This window comes from Cetorhinus maximus, chromosome 3, assembly GCF_964194155.1.
Source record: "Cetorhinus maximus chromosome 3, sCetMax3.hap1.1, whole genome shotgun sequence".
Taxonomy (NCBI): Eukaryota; Metazoa; Chordata; class Chondrichthyes; order Lamniformes; family Cetorhinidae; genus Cetorhinus; species Cetorhinus maximus.
Window position 1 is genome coordinate 155,247,927 of NC_135881.1, and position 22,364 is coordinate 155,270,290.

The window sequence follows — 22,364 nt, forward strand, 5'->3', positions numbered from 1 at the left end:
CTGCCATGCTCTCTGATGCCTTCCATGATGGCATTGAAATCAGATCGCATGGATGGAAAGCTCAATCTGAGATGACACCAGGCCAAGGCCTCCAAGGACATATTGGTGTTTTCATTTTTGCCGATGACTGTGCACTAGCCGCTGGTTCAGAACTGGACATGCAATGTAGCATAGACTTGTTCTCCAATTCATGTAACAACTTCAGCCTTACGACCACAAAGAAAACTGAAGTAATGTACCAGCTTGCTCCAGAAAAGTCCTATCTTGAGTCCAAGGTTTCAGTCTGTGACCAGAACCTGTGCACGGTAGATAAGTTCACTTACCTCGGCAGCACACTCTTGAGCTGTCTATATTGATGACAAAACACGTGCAAATATTGCCTTTGGCAGACTTCGAACATCAGTCTTGGAATGAAGAGGAGTAAGTTTGTTTATCAAACTCAAAGTCTATGAGCAATAGTCCTGCCTACTCTGCTTAGACTGTGTTCCAGCATCATGCCAAGAACTCAACCACTTTAACTTGAGCTGCCTTCAGAAGCTTCTGAGAATCAGATGGCAAGACAAAATATCAGGCACTTGAGATGCAAGCATGCTCACCATATTGAGACAGTCAAATAAGTGAGTCAGGCTGGTCATGTAGCCAGAATGCCTGACATGTGCTTACCAAAGCAAATCTTCTAGGGAGAGCTTGAATGTGGGATGTGCTCTAAACCGCTCAAAGGAAGCGCTACAAGGTCGCTGAAGGCTTTACTTAGGGGTTTTTATATCGACCCCAAGTCCTGGGAGAAACACACCAAGGATCGCTGCGCCTGCCGCAACCAAATAAAAAATGGTGTAGCCTCCTTCAAAAACAAGGACATATCAGAGTCAGAGAGAAAACGCAAGGAGAGGAAATCCCAAGCCAGCAATTCTCAAAAAATTCTGTTGTCTGCAGTATCCTCTCCTCTCTGCAGCAGAACCTTCCGGGTGCAGATCGGTCTTGGAAGTCACCTACGCATCCATCGGAACCCTACCAAAAGCCCCACATGATGAACATGGTCATCTTTGCCTTGAAGGATGAACAAGAAGAGGGGATGGAAAGACTTTGGGGCATCAGAAGATGAGTCAGTCACCACAGAATACCCAGCCTCTGCCCTGTTGCAGCCACAGTATTTATGTGGTTGGCCTGGTTAAGTTTCTGATCAATGGTGCCCACCACCACCACACCCCCTCGCCACTCCAACTCCCCCAGGGTATTGATGGGCTTGATTTGGCAGTGATAATGCCCTTAAAATTCCAGGGGGAGCTGGTTGGATGTTGGGGATGGTCTTTGCCTGGTACTTGTGTGGTGTGTATCTTCCTTGCTGTTATCAGCACAAACATGAATGTTGTTCAGGCCTCGTTGCATGTGGGCATGCATTATCTGAGGAGTTGCAAATGGAGCTGAATACTGTGCAGTGATCAGTGAACATCCCCATTTCTGACCTTTTGATGGAGGGTAGGCCATTAGTAAAGCAGCTGAAGATCAGTGGGAATAGGACACTGCCCTGCATCCTGCTGTGATGATCTGGGATGATTGCAGCCTTCCTAATGGCACTGTGGGTGTTCCTACAACACATGGACTGCAGTCGTTCAAGAAGGCAGCACACCACCACCTTTTCAAGGGCAATTAGGGATGGGCAAAAAATACTGGCCTTGTCGGTAACGGCCACATCCATGAGCGAATGAAAAAAAATGAACCACAACATCTTCCCCTGTGCTAAGTGTGACTCAGGTCAGTGGGAAGTTTTATCTTCGATTCCCATTGACTTCAGTTTTAAGAGGGCCTCCTGATGCTATACTTGGTCAAAAGCAACATTGATGCCACGGGCAGTCACTCGCCCCACCTCTGGAGTTCAACTCCTTTGCCCATGTTTGGATCAAAGCAAAAATGAAGCCTGGAGCTAAGTGGTCTTGGCCTAATCCAAATAGAGCATCTGTGAGCAGATTATTGATGTGGGGAGGCAGTGGCATAGTGGTATTTTCACTAGTATTCCTCTGGGGACCTGGGTTCGAATCCCGCCATGGCAGACGGTGAAATTTGAATTCAATAAAAATCTGGAATTAAAAAAGTCTGATGACCATGAAACCATTGCCGATTTGTTTTAAAAACCCATCTGGTTCACTAATGTCCTTCAGGGACTCCAGACCCACAGCTGGACCTTGAACAAGGACAATTGGGGATGGGCAATAAATTCTGGCCTAGCCAGCGACACCCACCTGAGTGAATAAAAAAATGAGTAAGTGCTGTTTAATAGCACTGTTGATGACACCTTCCATTACTTTGCTGATGATTGATATGAAGCTGATGGGGCAGTAATTGGCTGGATTGGATTAATCCTGCGTTTTGTGGGCAGGACATGCCTGGGCAATTTTCCACTTTGTTGAGTAGTTACCAGTGTTGTAGCTGTATTAGATTAGCTTGCCCAGATGTGTATCTTGTTCTGGAACACAGGTCTTCACCACTGCAACCAGGATGTTGTCAGGGCCCATATCCTCTGCTGTGCGCTCAGTCATTTCTTGATATCATGTGGAGTATATCAAATTTACTAAAGACTGACATTTTGATGTTGAGGCCCTCAGGAGGAGACCGTGATGGATTTGGCATTTGGCACTTCTGGCTGAAGATGATTGCTTTGACTTTTGCATTCAGCTGCTGGACTTCACCATTATTGAAGATGGGGATGTTTGTGGAGCTTTGTCTTTCTGTTAGCTGTTTCTTGTCAACCATCATTCATGTTCAGATGCAGCAGAACTGCAGAGCTTTGATTTGATCTACTGGTTGCGAGATTGTTTAACTTTCTAAAAGCTTCCATCATTTAGCTTGAATGTGGCTCTGTGTTAAAGCTTCACCAGATTGGCACCTCATTTTCAGATATGCCCAGTGTTGCCCTTGGCATGCTACTCCACAATCTTCATTCAACCAGGGATGGTCCACTGGCTTGATGGTAATAGTAAAGTGAGGGATATGTCAAGTCATGAGATTACAGATTGTGGTGGAATATTATTCTACTGCAATTTGGCATCATCAAGGTGACAGATGGCTGAAGAGGCATGGCGGACAGCTGCAACAACGTACTGCTGTGCTCAGCATTAACGGGCCATGATCACCCATGGCAGCTTGGTGGATTGCTCTATCCCTCTCTGTCCAGGCTACTAAATTAAGTGGGGCTGGTGGTGGCCGTTTTTATGTTTCTTGGGGGTGGGGTGTTGGGAGGTGTGGAGCAGGGTCTGGTGTGGTGTGAGGCCTGACTGAGAGGAAGCCATGGGGAGTGGGGGGTTGGATTGGCCCTGGGAATCATGTTTTGGAGTCTGGGAGTTGGGGGGTGGGGTGGGGGGGCAGTGTGTGGGGCCTTCTATCCAACATTCCAGGAACTTGGTGTGCAGCAAATGCTAGCCTTGTCAAGACGCTCACATTCCAAGAACAGATAAAAGAAAATGCTGCATTTCCCAAAAATAGAGGGCTCACTAATTGATTGCCATGTGTCCAACCTGAAGCACTTAAAGACATGACTGCAGCAAGACTTTTTGTTATACATTGCCTCTTGCCTGTCTGCTCTGCTGAAGTATGGCCATGTATGAGGTGCATTAATTGATTTATGAAGAAATGGAACAATAAGCAATAGGAGTGTTCCTTCATAGGGAAGGGAGAAAAATCAGTGAGTGAACCAGTCCATTATATTTTTTTTGCAGATGTTTTAGTCCCAAATTCAAGACTGGCACAGGCAGCTGCTCTCATCCTTTCTCAGTAGCGGTATAAACACTTGACATAAAACTTGGAAGTATTGTGAGGAGAATAGCAATACATTTCAAGAGGACTTAGGCTATTAGAATGGGCGGACAAGTGGCAGATGAAATTTAATGCAAAGAAGTGTGAAGTGATTCATTTTGGTGGAAACATACAAACATACAAATCAGGAGCAGGAGTAGCCACTGACCTCTTTGAGCCTGCTCCACCATTCAATACAATCATGGTTGATCTGATTGTAAACTCAACTCCACATTCCTGACTACTCCTGATAACCTTTCACCCCCTTGTTAATTAAGAATCTCTCTACCTCTGCCTTAAAATTATTCAAAGACTCTGCTTCCACCGCCTTTTGAGGAAGAGCATTCCAAAGAATCTCAACCCTCTGATAGAAAAAAAATCTCCTCGTCTGTATCCTAAATGGGCGTGCCCTAATTTTTAAACAATGGCCCCTAGTACTAGATCCTCCCACAAGAGAAAACATCCTCTCCACATTGACCCTGTCAAGGCCCCTCAGGATCTTATATGTTTCAATCAAGTTACCTCTTACTTTTCCAAACTCCAATGGATACAAGCCTAGCCTATCCAAACTTTCCTCATAAGTATTGGGTTAATAAACCTCTGAACAACTTCTAACGCATTTACGTCCTGCCTTAAATAAGGAGAACAATTCTGTACACAACACTCCCTGATGTGTTGTCACAAGTGCCCTGTATACCTGAAGCATAGCCTCCCTGCTTTTGTGTTCAATATTCCTCGCAATAAATGATAACATTTTATTAGCTTTCCTAATTACTTGCTGTACCTGCGTTCTAGCCTTTTGTGATGCTTGCACTAGGACCCCTAGAATTCCCTGCATCTCAGAGCTCTGCAGTCTCTCCCTATTTAGATAACATGCTTTTTAAAAAAAAATTTCCTGCCAAAATGGACAGTTACACACTTTCCCACATTTATACTCCAATTGTCAGACCTTTGCCCACTCACTTTGCCTATCAATATCCCTTTTTAGCCTCCTTATGTCCTCTTCACATTTTATGATCCTATCTATTTTTGTGTCATCAGCAAATTTAGCAACCATACCTTCGGTCCCTTTATCCAAGTCATTTATATAAATTGTAAAAAGTTGAGGCCCCAGCGCTGATCTCTGTGGCACACCACTCATTAGACCTTGCCAACCAGAAAATGACCCATTTATGCATACTCTCTCTGTTTCCTGTTAGCTAATCAATCTTCTACCCATGTCAATATGTTACCCTCTACACCGTGAGCTTTTATTTTCTGCAATAACTGTTGATGTGGCACCTTATCAAATGCCTTCTGGAAACCTAAACACAGTACATCCATCGGTTCCCCTTTTTCCACAGCGTATGTTACTTCTTCAAAGAACTCTAAGAAATCGGTTAAACACAATTTCCCTTTCATAAAACCATGTTGACTCTGCCAGTTTACCTTGAATTTTTCCAAGTGCCCAGCTATAACACCTTTAATAATAGCTTCTAGCATTTTCCCTATGACAGGTGTTACGCTACCTGGAAAATTATTAATCAACTATCTCCCTAGCCACTTCTTTTAAGATGTTAGGATGAAGTCTATCTGGTCCTGGAGATTGCCTGCAGCTCCAACAATTTTCTCAGTACCACTTCATCCCGAGTTCCTCCCTGCCTTCTATTTCCTGATCTACAGCTATTTCTGGGATGTTACTTGCATCCTCTATGGTGAAGACCATTGCAAAATACTGGTTCAATTCATCTACCATCTTCTTATTTTCCATACTCGCTTTCTGTAGGATGAACACTCGCTGTAATTCTTTTCTTTTTTAAACATCTATAGAAACCCACACTATCTGTCTCTATTTCCAGCTAGATTTCTCATGCACTCTTAATGTTTTCTTCCTTATCAATCTTTTGATCATTCTCTGTTTTTCATATTCTATCCAATCTTCTGACCTGCCACCCATCTTTGCGCAATTATATGCTTTTTCTTAAGTTTTATACTATCTTTAATTTTTTATCTAACCACAGATAGTGGGTCCTCCCCTTAGAATTTTTCTTTCTTGTTGGAATGTATTCTGTGTATTCTGAAATATCCCCTTAAATGGCATCCATTGCATCTCCATTGATGTATCCCTTAACCTAATTTGCAAGTTCACTTTAGCTAGTTGTGCTTTCGTGCCCTCATAATTGCCTTTATTTAAGTTTATATGCTAGTCTTGGACCCACTCTTCTCCCCCTCAAACTGAATGTAAAATTCAATCATATTCTGATCGCTGCTATCTAGGAGCGCCTTCACTATGAGGTCATTAATTAATCCTATCTCGTTGCACAGTATCAGGACTAGTATAGCTTGCTCTTTGGTGCCAGAACGTGCTGTTCTAAGAAACTACCTTAAAACATTCTATGAATTCCTTATCTAGGCTACCTTTGTCCGTTTTATTTTCCCAGTCTATGTGCAGATTAAAATCCCCATGATAATTGCTGTACCTTTCTGACAAGCTCCCATTGTTTCTAACTTTATACCCCGTCCTACCAGATGGTTACTGTTTAGGGCCCTGTACACCACTCTCACGAGTGACTTCTGGCCTTTCTTATTTCTCATCTCTACCCAAACCATTTCTACATCCTGATTTCCTGAACTTAGGTCATCGCTCTCTATTGTGCCAATACCGTCATTAATTAACAGAACCACCCCTCCAACTTTTCCTAGCTTCCTGTCCTTCCTAAATGAGGCATACGTTTCAATGGCAAGGAGAGGCAATATATAATAAAGGATATGGTTCTAAAGGAGGTGCTGTAACAGAGAAACCTATGGGTATATGTTCACAAATCATTGAAGGTGGCAGGAGAGGTTGAGAATGGAGTTATTAAAGCATACAGGATCTTGGGCTTTATAAATAGGAACAGAGAATACAAAAGCAAGGAAGTTGTGAACATGTATAAAGCATTGGTTCGATCTCTATTGGTGGCCTTCAAGAGAGAATTGGATCATTATCTGAAGCGATAAAATGGCAGGGCTACGGGGAAAGGTGGGGCTGTGGGACAGGATGTGTTGTTTTTCCAGAGAGGTGGCACTGACTCGATGGGCTGAATGGCCTCCTGTGCTGTACCCATTTTAAGATTTTATGCAAAGGCTTAGGCCAGAATTTTATTATACCTGTGAATGCAAATAACCTCTGTGTATTGTTTCTCAATCAGCTTCCTTCACTTATTGCAAGAAAAGGTCATGGTGACGATGGGGAGAATTATTGTATTTAGCTGCCGTGCAATATTCTTTAGTTGCGCAAAGCACCATTTCACAGTAAGAGCTAAATATAAATCAGCATATTTATACAAATTTTAGGCAGACCTATGAATTGGCACATGTTAATTTACTTTGAACACTGGGTAGGAAACAGTCAGTTAAGCTGCACTAAAAATAGCAAGGTCATTTCCTTCCAGGTTGTGGGACCAAAGGAAAAAAAAGTAGAACACTGAGGCATAGAGGCAGCTTAATAAGATCATAGGCATCAGTGGTACGTTTTTTCAAAAAATAATTTTGAAAAAACATTTTATGGCCATTTTCCACTTGTACGCCATTAAGAAAAAGAATAATGCACGTTATGACAAATTCTTTTTTTCTAGATCTGGAGTAGGTACTTGGGAGGATTTTTCTTCTGAAGTGGAAAGGCTGTGTACATACACACCTGGTGGCATTTCACCTACATCGCCTGAAGTCATGGACAAGTATTCTGAGTCTGACTGCCTGGCAGGGATTCAGAATTCTTGTCCTTTAAAATGAGGGAGCTATGGACAAGACTTTAATTTTTCAGATACCGTGGGTGTAATTTTCACCTTCCCCATCCCTCTTTGGTGGTAAATCAACGGAGGAGCTCGTCCTTTATGGAATCTGCCCGATTTTCATTTAGCCCTCTGTTAAAAGAAAGCACAGACAGGTATTAAAACATTTGTCACTTTTGAAAACTGTGTTTGAGTTAAAGCTGTGAAGGAGTGGAAAAAAATTGTTTTTCATTTATCTCTTCACTCTCAGATCCTTGATTTCATGAACTGAATTGCAAATGTACATGGAGGGAGAAAGTACTGAATAGATGTCCTCCTCCCTCCCTAGTCTTGCTAGTGAAACAAAAAAAAGTTTACAATTTTGTTAAATTTATTTTGAAGGATTGCATTGTATTTACTTCCCTATCATGATTCAAAGGTGTATTAAGTTCAATGGGTGGCACTAACTTATTTATGAATAGGGTAACATAACGTAATTGCTTTTTCCTATCTATGTAAACAAAGGTCATCTGTATAGATTGGAGGGTGTAGTAAAAATTAGGCACTCTTTTTTTTGGTTTTTGTTTGCACCTTTAAATCCAGCCATGGAACATAAAGGCTGAAAGTTTCCTCGTGGATTCTCCCAATAGGCCACTATAATTGTGGCAGAAACCCCATTACGTCTGGAGATTCTGCCAATCCTCTGCAAATGTTATGGCAAAGAGTCAAAATCCCAACCCCACTTGAGGAAATTCCCAGAGAAGCAGTTTAAAAAGTGATAATTTCTTGCGCCATTAGTGAAGACATGTCCGATTAAGGGCCACACGTCCAGATGAAAACAGACACTGCCAAAGATATGGGGAGTTGAAACTGACACATGAAGGTGATCGGAAATCTGAGCGCCCATGTAATATAGGGTAAAAAGGTAAGTAAAGTCCAAAACGGTAATGTGATGATGTCACGGAGTGGCTGCAGGACATTCTGGGGAAGGAAGGTAAACAGCCAGTGGTTGTGGTACGCATTGGTACCAACGACATAGGTAAACTAAGGGATGAGGACCTGCAAGCTCAGTACAGGAAATTAGGAGATAAATTAAAATGCAGGACCTCAAATGTAGTAATCTCAGGATTACTCCCTGTTCCACGTGCAGGAATAAGAGATAGACCAAATGAACACGTGGCTGGAGAGATGGTGTAGCCAGGAGGGATTCAGATTCTTGAGGCACTGGGACTGGTTCTGGGGAAGGTGGGACCTGTACAAACTGGACAGGCTGCACCCAGGCAGAGCTGGGACCAGTGTCCTTGCGGGGGCTTTTGCTAGTTCTGTTGGGGAGTAGTTAAACTAGTGTGGCAGAGGGGTGGGATCCCAGGAGTAGGATCAGATAGGTCAGATTCAGATCAGAAAAATGGAGGTAGAACATTAGCTAGGGACATTGTGATAGACATGGAGTTACAGGGGAAGCAAAATTTAAAAAGTGTCCAGAAAGGGAAATTGACAGGGCTAAACTGTTTACACTTCAATGCAAGGAGTATTACAAACAAGGTAGATGAATTACGGGCACAGGTAGACACATGGCAGCAGGATGTCATTGCTATAACGGAGACCTGGCTAAAGGAGGGACAAAACTGGCAGCTTAATATCCCTGGTTAGATAGTCTTCAGACACGATAGAGTAGGAGATAAAAAAGGAGGGGGGGTGGGGTAGCGCTAATGGTTAAAGAATCAATTCCATTTGTGAGAAGGGATGAAATACTAAATGGGTCAACAAATGAGGCTTTATGGATTGAGCTTAGAAATAAAAAAGGGGCAGTCACACTACTGGGAGTACACTACAGACCCCCAAATAATGAAAGGGAGATAGAAGAAAAAATATGTGGGCAATAACCAATGACCATCTCCAACAAGAGAGAATCTAACCATCGCCCCTTGACATTCAGTGGCATTACTATCGCTGATGCATCCACTATCAACATCTTGGGGTCTAGCCATATAAATACTGTGTCTACAAGAGCCAGTCAGAGACAAGGAATCCTGTACCGAGTAACTCGCCTCTTGACTCCCCAAAGCCTGTCCACCATCTACAAGGCACAAATCAGGAGTGTGATGGAATACTCTCCACTTGCCTGGATGGGTGCAGCTCCAATAATACTCAGGAAGCTTGACACCATCCAGGACAAAGCAGCCCACTTGATTGACACCCCATCCACAAACATTCAATTCCTCCACCACTGATGCACAGTGGCAGCAGTATGTTCCATCCAAAAGAAGCACTACAGGAACTCACCAAGGCTCCTTAGACAGCACTGTCCCATGACCACTTCCATCTACTAGGACAAGGTCAGTAGACCCATGGGAACACCACCAGCTGGAAGTTCCCCTCCAAGCCACTCACCATGCTGTTCCTACACTGTTGCTGAGTCAAAATCCTGGAACTCCCTCCTAGTAACACTGTGAGTGTACCAACACCACATGGACTTCAGTAGGTTCAAGAAGGCAGATCACCACCACCTCAAGGGCAACTAGAGATGGGCAATAAATGCTGACCTAGCCAGTGAAGCCCACATCCCGTAAATTAATTTTAAAAAAATAAAAGGATGGGAACAGGGAGCTGTGGGTAGAGGGAGGAGAATTCTAAACACATTTCACCGAGGATCTATCGGTAGGAATTTCCACACCCAATATTGGAGGGAAATTCAAACCCATGTCTTCGTTCAATGGTCGGCCATTAGAGGCCACTTTGGAGGGGCAGGAGAGTATCACAAAAGCCAGTTGGGATGGCTCCCAAATACTGACCACTTCTTGGTGAGTTTATTGGCAGCCCACTGCATGAAGTTGGGAGCCAGTCGTTCCAATTGAGGCCCAAGCAAGGTCCATTATCCCTCAGTAATGTCGAATGGGCCCCCTGAGTCAATTCTCTTGAGGCGGCCATCACAGCCTCCTCTCAAAATGCATGGATGAAATGGCCATAGTTGCAGCTACAATAATTCCCATGAAGGGGCTCCACACTGATGGCCCTAATGGCTCTAGGCCTTCCTTTCTAAGCATGTTCAGCAGCCAACAAAGTGCCCTAGTGCTCCCTTATCTCACTCAGAAGCACCCACCTCTCCCAATGGGGCTGCCAGCCACCGGCGCTCCAGCTTCCCTAATTGGGCTTCCCATGCTACAATCCTGCCCAATGCCCTTAATTGGACAGTGAATGCTGAGGAAGCCTCCCTATGACTGTGTGGCTAGCAAACACCATTAGGGTCTGGACCCTGAAATGGTCCTGATTCTCAAGTATTTTTTGATCAATAAGATTCTGCTCAATGTCGGTCAATTTGTAAATGCATTATCTGATGAAATACAGGCCATACAGACCAGGGAAATTTGAGTTTCCGTCCCTGGTTTGCACTGAACTATCCTGTTGTTAAAAACAAAAAACTGTTGAAGGGTCGTGAGGACTCGAAACGTCGACTCTTTTCTTCTCTACCAATGCTGCCAGACCTGCTGAGTTTTTCCAGGTAATTCTGTTTTTATCCTGTTGTTCACGTGTGTATGTATATTTTATGTTAATGGCAATAAACCTAGAGAGTACCAGAAAGTGTAGCTTTCAAGTACTGATGTATCTGCAAGGTTTAATGTAACACCTCAAGTACACTGGCCAGCAAGAAGCTGCATTAAACAAAACTAAATATTTCAGTGATACTGCTTGTAAGTATATATTGGTTTATCACATTGAAATATCTCAACGGGTTTCTTCATACTTCGAATTGTAATGAAACATTGACACATTATAGTGCGGCGCAAGAGAATTTAAAATCTAATTTATTGTCCTTCAGCATGAGAGATTAAACAGACATCATATTAATAGCGATGTAGCTATACTTATCAAATTAAGCTCGAGATCTTAAAAGTACTGTAACTTGGTATGAAAAAGAAAGAAAGACTTACACTTGTAAACACCTTTTGTGACCTCCGAATGTCCTGAAGCACTTTACAGCCAATTAAGTGCCTTTGACATGTAGCTGTTGTAATGTAGGGAAGCTCCCATAAACAACAAATGAAACTGACCAGATAGCCTGCTTTAAGTGGTGTTGATTAAGGGTTAAATATTAGCCAGGATGCTGGAGATAATTCCATTGCTCTTCTTTGAAGTAGTTTCATGGGAACTTTTATGTCCACCAAGCAGGAAGATGGGGCCTCCGTTTAGCATCTCAGCATTCTTTCTTTCAGTAGTACCCTGGAGTATCAGCCTAGATTTTGTGCTTAAGTGCTGAATTTTCACCCTAGTGTGGGGTCAAGTACAGAGGTGGGTGGGCACGTAATTTCCCACCGCTGACCGGCGTGCATATTTGCCAGCACCAGGGCATTTTCGTGGCAGTGGGATTGGGGTGGCACACCCCCCCCCCCCCCCCCAGCAGAAAGGGGGAGGGGGTGGGTGGAACTCACAGGCGGTACTACCTACAAATCAGGGTCCACAGGCAGACAGTATGTTTCCCTGGCATGTCTGAACACTGGTGTCTTAGGAGGCTCAGGATGTCATGTTTGGTGGCTGTTGAATCCTAGAAGAAGGTAATTAAGATAAGTAACAGGCCAATTAAGGTCAATTATCGGAGTACAACTGGAATTTTCCAGTCAACCTGTGGACACGGCGCCCCTCCCCCCAACCCCTGACACTCGGGCAGGCTTTGAGGCCTTTCCTGCCTATCCGTCCACAGCTGTAGCCACAAAGCTGCCTGTGAAGGGCTCCCCCTCTGGAATGGTGGCCCGGCTGCTGTGGCAATATTTTTTTAACTTATAAGTGTTATAAGTTGCTGAGAGGACACCTTAAGACGGAGATGCCCACTCTCTCTCCTTTAACTGCTATGATAGACGGCAAATCCTGCCATGCAAGAGGGCCTCCTATTGATCCTCCAGCTTTGAGAACCTGACTGTCATTCGTAATTGGACACCGAGTACACCCTTTGACCACTAATTAGGCAATTCAGGGAACATCACTGCTGGACAACTGCTCCTAACACACTAAACATCCGGGGCCCCCATTCAACTCCAACGTTGGGGTCCTGACCCAAAACACACATTCCTACCCTATGTCTTTGAAGTTGGACTTGAAGCCACAACCTTATGACTCAGAGGTGAAAGTGCTACCCAATAAAGCATGACTGACAGGAAAAGAGTCATAATGCAGTCTCATTGTTCATATTTTTTAAAAAATTCCGGATTAAAGTACAGTTATTGGGCTACACAGGATTGCAAATAAAACTTGGTTTATAAATTCTACCTTTGTTCAGATCTTCGCATTCTTTAAATATACAGGGGATGTAATATTGCTGCTAAGACTTTTCTGGAAATGGCAAATGTGTAATAAAGGTGGGACTTATACATAGCCAAAATTAAAAGCCAGACATAATGAAATCAGCAGGGAAGATTGCCCTGAGTAAAATTAAGAAAACTGTCTTCCAAATGAATTAGGTGAAGTAATCACAAATTAATTGCCTCAAAGCTGCTTGTGCTTTGTGGCCTGATGCATGTGGAGAACTGTGGGAATGCAGACAAGCTCCCATGGAGTGGACTGCGCCAGGAGTCTCTCGGGTGGGGAGGTTGGAGAAGTGATCAACTGGGACATGAGACAAAAGAAGTCTTGATTTAACTTGCACATGGCAAAAGCAGCAAAGGCCAAGGCCTGAGCTTTGCTCACATTACATACCCCAATGCAGTAAAGCTTCTTTAGGATGTATGAAGAGACAGATACAGATGGAAATGGCTTTGGTGGCTAATGGTTCTTACAAACCTTAAACAAAGCTAAGGGTAGAAACTTCTTCACTGCATTTTTACTTACCTCACATGGCTTCATTGGGAGGAACAGATGTGATTCGGGACAAACTGACTGCTGTCTCATTTGCCCTGTCTAGAATTCACATCATACACCCAAATAAAGTTATGTAGCATTTATACGGAATACTCTCTCTTACTGGCCTCGACAGTAAGTGCTCAACTGTTAACAGTGGCAGTTCTGAAATATTATGATTTTATTTTGCAAAACTATTGATGTACATGCATGCAACCTGATGTGAAAGTCTTGATGTGCAATTTGTGGTGTGGAACAAGAAAGTTTTGAAGGCTGCCAACAAACTCTGAAATTTTTGTGTTGGAATTCCAACAGTTTAAAGATGTTGCATGCCCCATGGGTATTAGCACAAACATGTGAAGAACTTACTTGCCTCATGTACGGCAAGTGAGGGATTTGAAAGAAGTTTGAGTTGAAGTAAAATGCAGTATTTAAGGTCAGAATTTTGCACCCTCATATAACTTCTCATTTTGGTTTACCACTGGGCAAAATTGTGCTTTATTTTCTCCTCTATTTGTCATGATGCTATTTTCTGATCTAATCTCCGTTGTTTAGGCAAAGGCAGCTCAAGCATCTCATCCGACGTGAGTTCAAGTACGGATCACACGCCGACCAAAGCCAGAAGGAATGCAGCTACCAGTGAAGGTAGGCATCTGGTCCTCATTAGAACCTCTGTCCTTTTGTGCTAGACTTACTTTTTTTTGGGAAATGCTTTTTAATTAAAACCAACTCCGCTTTTGCTGGAGTGCAGCACTTTTTTTTCCTGAACAAAAGATATTGTGAAGTTCAAAAAGAGCAACATAAACTCATGAAATATGAAGGCGCATTATATATTGTGGTTGGAAATCAACACCACAATGCATAACACTCCAGTGCCCCTCTAGTGTCCGGTTACAAGTAGTGTAGATGTAGACAATGTTCTACATGTAGGAAGTCCAAAACTAGGGATCACAAATATAAGAAAGTTACAAATAAATCCAAGGAGGAATTCAGGTGAAACTTCCTTACAGTGATAAGAATGTGGAACTCAGTATGACATTGTTCGAGGCAATTAGCACAGATGCATTTATGGGCATGCTAGTTAACACCAACTTATTTTTATATAGCACCGTTAACATAATGATGCATCTCAAGGTGCTTCACAAGAGCATTATAACACAAAGCATGACACCGAACCACATAAGGAGATAATAGATCAGATGGCCAAAAGTTTGGTCAAAGAGGTAGGTTTTAAGGATTTCTTAAAGGAGGAGGGCAGGGTAGAGAGGCAGAGAAGTGTAGAGAGGGAATTCTCGAGCTTGAGGCCTAGGTAACTGAAGGCACAGCCTCCAATGATGGAACGATTAAAATTGGGAATGCACAAGAGGCCAGAATTAGAGGAGCACAGATATCTTGAAGTGTTGTGGGACTGGAGGAGATTACAGAGATTGGGGGGTGGGGTGGGGGGAGACATGGCCATGGAGGGATTTGAAAACAAGAATGATAATTTCAAAGTCATGATGTTGCTTGACTGTGGGTCAATGTAGGTCAGCGAGCACAGGGATGGGGAACAGGACTTGCTGTGAATTATGACACAAGCAGCAGAGTTTTGGATGACCTCAAGTTTACGGAGGACAGAATGTGGGAGACCAGCTGGGAGTGCATTGGGTAAGTCGACCCCAGAAATGACAAAGGCATGAACCAGGGTTTCAGCAGTAGATGATCTGTGATGGGGGCAACGTTGGGCAATGCTATGGAGGTGGAAATGGGTGTCTTAGTGGTTACATGAATATGAGGTCAGAAGTTTATCTCAGGATCAAGTGTGATACTGAGGCTGTCAACGGGCTGGCTTAATCTCAGACTATTACTGGGGAGAGGGATGGATAAACAGGGAACAGACTTTGGGGAGGGGACCAAAATCAATGGCTTCAGTCTTGCCAATATTCATTAAGAAATATTCAGAAGGAAATTTCTGCTCATCCAGCACTGGCTGTCAGTTAAGCTGTCTGATAATTTATCAACATTGGAGGAGTTGCAAGAGGTGGTGGTGAGGTAAAGCTGGGTGTTATCAGTGTACATGTGAAAACTGACGCTGTGTCTTCGGATAATATTGTCAAGGGGCAGCATGTAGGTGAGAAATAGGAGTGGGCCGAAGATCGATCCTTGGGTAACAGTGTGGGAGTAGGGAGGGAAGCCATTGCAAGTGATTATTTGCTAAGATTAGATAGATAAGAATGGAACCACTTGAGAGCAGAGCGACTCAGCTGGCCTACAGTGGAGAGGTGTTGGAAAAGAATTGTGTGCTCATCAAGGACTACAGACAGGGTGATGGGGGGAAGAATTACCTTTTGTTACAGTCAAATAACATGTCATTTGTGACTTTGACAAGAGCCAATTCAGTCTTATGCCATGGATGGAAACCTGATTAAAGGAATTCAAACTTGGAGTTCTGGGGAAAGGTGGGAACACATTTTTGAGATGATGATGTTTTCAAGGATTTTGGAGGAGAAAGGGAGGTTGGAGATAGAGCAGCAGTTTTGAGGATAGTGGGGTCAAGGGTTGGTTTTTTGAGGAGACAGGTGATGGCAGATTTAAAGGGGAGAGGAACAACACCTGAAGAGAGAGAACCCTTAACAATATCGGCTAACGTGGGGGCCAGGAAGGAAAGTTGGATGATCAGTTTAGTGGGGATAGGGTTGAGGGAGCAAGAGGTGAGTCTCACGGATAAGATGAGCTCAGAAAGGGCATGTGGGGAGATAGGAGAAAAATTAAGAGAAAGATGTGAGTTCAGGGTAGGGGAGAGCATTAAAGGAGGTTTGGAAGGGAGGCACAATGCAGGGGCAGCTGATCGGTTTGTCTCAATCTTGGTCATAAAGAAGCCCATGAGCTCCTTGCACATTTTGGTGGTGGTGAGGATGGAATAGATAGAGGAGAGGGTTTTAAAAAGAGAAAGAAAAAAGAAGCCAGTACATGAATAGAAAGGAAAAAGGAACAGAAGGATACGTAGATAGGGTGAGGAGGAGGCTCATGTGAGGCATAAAGACTGGCATAGACCTGTTGGGCTGAATGGCCTGTTTCAGTGCTGTAAGTTCTATGTAATTACTAATATTACTTTCCAAAATTGTCTTGCCTTTAAGTGATTTTTAAAAGAACATTTTTCCAATTCAGGTCCAGCACTGAGCTTTAGTCATTTAATGTTTGTTATATTTATTTGCATATAGTGCTGCTAATCACATGGTAGACAATAAAATAATTGGCATCAAGCACTACTGACACTACTGGATTGTGTTCTCTGTTTGACTGACAACTCTGAAGGTAAATTATTACAATGAAGATAAACTTTCAAGATTAGATTATTTTTTTCTCAAGTTGTGGCTATTTTGAAAAGTGTTTCAGAATTAGAATTGCAAAAGGGAAAAAAGCAAGGAATCCAGTTGAGCCATTGTTGATTTGATTTTATAGGCAGAATTTTACGTCTCGGACGGGCGTGTGCCTAAACCGATTGGGCGTAAAATCGCACGAGAAAGCGTCGGGCAAGTGTCCTGACGTCATCGCGCACTTGTGCAATATTTCGCTCAGCGGGCACGCAGAAAAGTCACAAGTGGATCCGCCGAGAATTAAGAGGGCAATTAAGCCCATTAACAGCGCAATTGACTTCAATTTTTCATTGCCCGTCCAACTTTACAGTTGGCGGACGGACGAATTGGCCAGGTGGCCTTTGCATTTTTTATCAAACCTCATCCAAGGGCAGGATGAAACTTCTGTGATGAAATAAAATAAAAATAAATTTCTGTGGACAGCATTTTAAATATCAGCTATATTTTCAAGTGATTGATTATGATGCATGGACACCTTTTTTTTCATCTTTTGAAACCTTTATTTTAGCTTTTTCAGGTCTGCAGCTCCCTTTGGCAGCTATCTGCCTTCAGGGAGCTTTCTCAAAGCGTGCCTGCCAAAACATCATCACCCGCCCTCTTGCAGCCTGGGTGGGCCTGGCATTTTGTTGCGTGTTTCACGCTGGCTGGCCATTAATTGGCCAGCCAGCGTGAAATCGCGGTTGGGGGTCGATCATGTTCGGCATTCCGTTTCCCGACCATTCCTGGGCCCCCTGGTTGGGCGCACCCACCAAAGGCAAAATTCAGGCCTATATTTTACTTTAGACTGAATCCATCAACTGAGTACAGCACTTTAGGAAGCATGTCAAAACCTTAGCGTGCAGAAGAGATTGTCAGTTTACAAGACTACAGCTGTGTAGAGAGATTAGAGAAACTGGGTTGCTCTCCTTAAAGCAGGGAAGGTTAAGGAGAGATTTAATTAAGGTGTTCAAAATCTTGAAGGATTTTGATGAAGTAAATAAGGAGAAACTCTTGCCAGTGGCTGAAGAGTCAGTCACCAGATTGAAGGTAATTGACAAAAGAACTGGAGGCGACAAGAGGGAAAAAACATTTACGCAGCGAGTTGTTGTGATCTGGAATTCATTGCCAAAAAGTGTGGTTGAAACAGATCAATCGTGACTTTCAAACGCAAATTGGATTAATACTTGAAAAGGCCATAAAAGGATGCTGCATTATGGGGAAAGGGCAGGGATGTGGAACTAATTGGATAGCCTTCAGAGAGTCGGCACAGACATGAAGGAGTGAATGGCCTCCTTTTTATTCTATGAAAATGTTTTGCTGCTTCTGTAATGCTGTCTGTCTTCTGGCAAAGAGAATGTCTTTTGTCAGCTAAGCATATTTCTTCTGTTACTAGTTGCAATGATGACTATGCTCTACTTTGCCAAATCTACCACCCCGATGCGCCCCCCCCCCCCCCCCCCCCCCCCAATTGAAAGGAGCTGCACAATTATGATGCTCATCAGGAATGGAGGGGGTGATGCGGCGGCAAAGGGGCAAGGAACATAAACATGAAGCTAAAGCATAAATAAAGCTTCAGCCATCTTGTGTTCTGACCAAAGTTACCAGCTTCTGGTGCCAAACATACAAGGATGTTGGCCTCTGGCCGTTCCCTCTGAGAGTTCAGAAATTTAATGTTAAGAACCCAGCCAAAAACTTTTGGCAATAGGGAAGCTTTTCAGCAATGGACAGAGAAGATGATATCCAATGGAGGAAATCCCAGTTCTGGATATTCTGTTATGCGAGGGATGCCTGCAGTGTCTATTCAGATAACCTTTTCAGTTTATATTTTATTATTAAAAGCCAAACCAGAAAAATATGCATGTAAAAAGGAAAGTAACCAAATGATGAATTATAAAATCAAAAATATCAGTGTAGATTTGTGATAGCTGTTTGGCACCTGTTTTTTTTTTGTTGGTCAGTAGAAATAAAGGGTTGAACTTTCAGCCCTGCCAATGTCAGGAATATAGGTGGACGAGACCTGAAAATTGAGGCCACCTGGCTTGCTGGTTTTCCAACATTGTTCCTGACACGTGGGTTTGGGGCCTGGGGAGACCGCTTGCCCACGTGAGGCAGGCAGCGGCTCCTTAAAAGCCTTGTTAACCATGGGTTAAGCAGATCCTCCAGTTTCCTGATGTGATGAGGGGCAGGCTGGGGTGCCAGCGCTCCTGGCAAGCCTACAGGTTCTCCCTGCTAGCCTGGATGGGGGTGCTGCCAAAGTCTACCTTTGAGGCTCCCCCCACCCCAACAGTGGTGGACTGGCTGCACTTTTGTACTTTTTAATTAAAGCTTGAAAAGTGTGGGTGAGACGGTACCTTTTTTAAAGCACCTTCTCAGTACCAGAACCTGGTGTCCCTCTGAAGCTGCAAGGTCTCTGATTGGCCCTTCAGCTCTGTGACCCTGCCCACAATCCTTATTTGGGCTGGGAATCTGTTTCCATGTCAATTAATGGGGGCGCCCCAATCAAAATTCCATCAAGAGGCTGCTTCTCCCAGGGTGTGGTGGTGGGGCTAAGTGGGGTTTGGGACCCACAAACAGTCTTGTTCCGTTTCCACCCCTAAGGTGAAAATTCAGCCTAAGTTGTCAGCTTATTTCTGCAACATGACACTGATACTGCAAAATCAAATAAACGTTTATAGAAAAGATATTTTTTATTTCCCTCATTTGTTACCATTTGTAGATCATGTTCACCTTCCCGCACCCACTATTAATTCTGATTGATTTTCAGTCAGGAAAGCAGAATCATCATTATTGTAAACACTTTCCATGACCACCGTCAGTATAACCAGCCTAAAAGAGGGCTTATTGGCCTTGGTAATATTTTCAGGCCCTCTCTGTTGACCCTGTCTTGGATGTGATTCCACTTGCACTTCAGCTGACAACAGACAAAACACTGGCCAATCAGGGTAATCAAATGTGAAGCTGATTTAAACTGTCATTCAGAGTTGTAATTTAAAGAAATAAGATGTGATGCTCTTTTGGTTAAGCTTCGAATGTTGAAGGTGAATTTCCACAGAAGCTCCAGAGGTTTTTCAAGGGTTTTCACATCCCAGTCATTGAAATTATGGTAGACAAATGGGAGAATCCTCATCATTACCAGAGTTTGTGCAAATTGCTACTGTGGCAGAAATGGATATCTGACCAATTACAGTTATAAAATTTGTGTATTAAAACCATTCAATTAAATTATAGGAAGCTGGGGTTCCAGCATTTTTAAAGTGCAAGTCATAGGTTTTGCAAAGTTTTTATTTGTTCCTTCTAAAAATGCTCCAAACAGCATAAATATACAACAGCAAAAGGGTCATTGACTTGAAACATTTGACGGAACCGAAAATTCCTGGCCAAAATCAATGGACTTTTGGCTGCTCTCCAAATTTTCCAGTCCCACTTGTTCAGATTTCCACTGCAGGCAGGACAGGAAAATCCCAGCCTCTTTTTCGCTCCACAGATGCTGCCTGATCTGAGTATTCCCAGCATTTCTGATGATCCATCTCCGCCTGCTCTGGAGGTCTGCAGCATCACAGATGCCAGTCTCCAGCCAATTTGATTCACTCTACATGATATCAAGAAACGGCTGAAGGTGCTGGATAGTACAAAGGCTATGGGTCCTGACAATGTTTCGGTAATAGCACTGAAGACTTGTGCTCTGGACCTCTGTTTTTATTTTGGAAAAATATATAACTTCTGTCCAGAAGCCCCTCCTATCAGTTACAAAGTTAAACAGATTTCTGTTGATTATGTTTTGGGATGGATATTGTTGCCTTTGTGTGTGTGTGTGTGTGTGTGTGTGTATGTGGGGGTGAGGCAAATACACAAACTTTATCTGACGTATAGCTTCAAAGAATGAAACATCTTTGCTTATATTATGACAATGTATACAAAGTTGCCGCTGCAGGAAATAGACGTGGCCATTACCTATAATGGCCTTTCCTTTTGAAGTATTCTGTTCAGAAAGCCATTGTTGTTTCAATTTGACAGGAAAGGCTTACTATATCCTAAAGCCTTGAAATTATAGATCGTTTTCAGTTCTCTCAGATCAATTAAATCTCCAGGTCATTGTGGTGAGGCAAGATAACTTAAATGCCAAGATTTGTGCTTGCTTAAAACGTGATAAGGGAATCTGGAGAAAAAAAGGATGACAAAAATCTCAAAACACTAATTTATTCCAGTTTCAAGACAATGGTTAAAGGTATCTGAGAGTTAAGTACTTACACTACCAGCTCATTCAACTGTGCATATTTTTCTCTAACAATAAACAATTTGAGTATTGCTGAAAAAAAAGACATTTCTAAGCTTTTAATCTTGCACTCAATTGGACATTCGCAAGAATACCAATATAAGGGGGGAAAACAACAATTTATACTGCATGTGAAGAGAGTGCTAATTGGTTGGCAAGTGGTGTTGCCATGGGGTATGCACCACTGATGGTGAATGACAGTTAACTGCCAAGCATTGTATGAAATTTAAACCAGGCAGCTCAACCCTGATATTTCTTAGGGCAGTGCCTTGACTAAAGTCAGTGAGTGGCTATCACCCATTTTGTTTAGCTGAAACAAGTGAAATGTATGTACATGTTTTCTCTGGGTCCTCTTCTCAGCCAGCTGAGCTTTCAGTTTCTCCACGCCTCTTATAGTGCCCTCCAAACAGTCATCCTTTAGAGGTCCCAGCCATCAGCAATTGCCTCTCAGTTGAAAATGTCAATGTTCTCCATCTTCACATCCCGCTTGCAGGTGTCCTTGTATTTGAGGTATGGACGTTCATCAGTATGCAACCCAGTGGCCATCCATATGATGAATGTGACTGAGCAGATGTCGTTGGCTTATCAATGCATGTATGCTGACAGAATTAGCATGTTTTCTGAGTTAATGACCTTGTCCTGCTAAGATATGCAAGGAAATGTCTGAGACGGCGAAGATGGAAACTCTACAGCCTTTTTTCCTGCCTAGCATATGTTGTCCAGGTCTCACCACTGTACAGGTGTGCACTGAGGACGCAGGCTTTGTAGACTCACAGTTTGGTGTCCTCAATCAGGTTGTTGTTGTTGTTCCACATTCTCTTACTCAGCTTCCACATAACAGCTGAAGCTTTTGTGTGTGTTGATTTCAGTATCAAGTGGCAGATAGATTCATATATGACAGACTCTACAATCATGAGCAATCAAAAACCACAAGTGTCACATTGTCAATGCTGATAGATGGTGGTATGGCAATGTTTTGGACCATGACGTTTGTCTTCCTGATGCTGATAGTCAAAGCAAACACTTTTTACAGATGTGAGAAAGTCTATCCATTTAATGTGAAGATGTTCCTTGGCATGGGATTCATCATCAGCCTCGAGCAATGCTCTGATGAGGACTTAGTGTAACATTGTCAAGGATCTGAGGTGACAGAGCTGAACAGCTTTGCATCAGTTCTGGCATGTAGTGTGGCACTGCCGCCATGCTAAATGGGATAGATTTCGAACAGATCAAGCAACTCAAGACTGGGCATCCATGAGGCGCTGTGTGCCATCAGTAGCAGCAGCAAAAGAATTGTACTCAAACACAATCTGTAACCTCATGGCCTGGCATATCCCCCACTCTACCAATACCATCAAGTCAGGGGATCAACCCTGGTTCAATGAAGAGTGCAGGAGGGCATACCAGGAGCAG

The 22,364-nt window shown here is 43.2% G+C and overlaps 1 protein-coding gene across 2 annotated transcripts in view; it reads left to right on the forward strand.

Annotated features, from left to right (window-relative positions):
• fbxl7 (F-box and leucine-rich repeat protein 7) overlaps positions 1 to 22,364 on the forward strand; it is a 398,497-nt gene that overhangs the window by 71,226 nt on the left and 304,907 nt on the right. For both annotated transcript variants that reach the window (XM_078539135.1, XM_078539136.1), the window contains one exon: positions 13,899 to 13,988. In XM_078539135.1, coding sequence (XP_078395261.1) covers positions 13,899 to 13,988 — 90 coding nt within the window. Of the gene's footprint in view, positions 1 to 13,898; positions 13,989 to 22,364 lie in introns of those variants that run through there.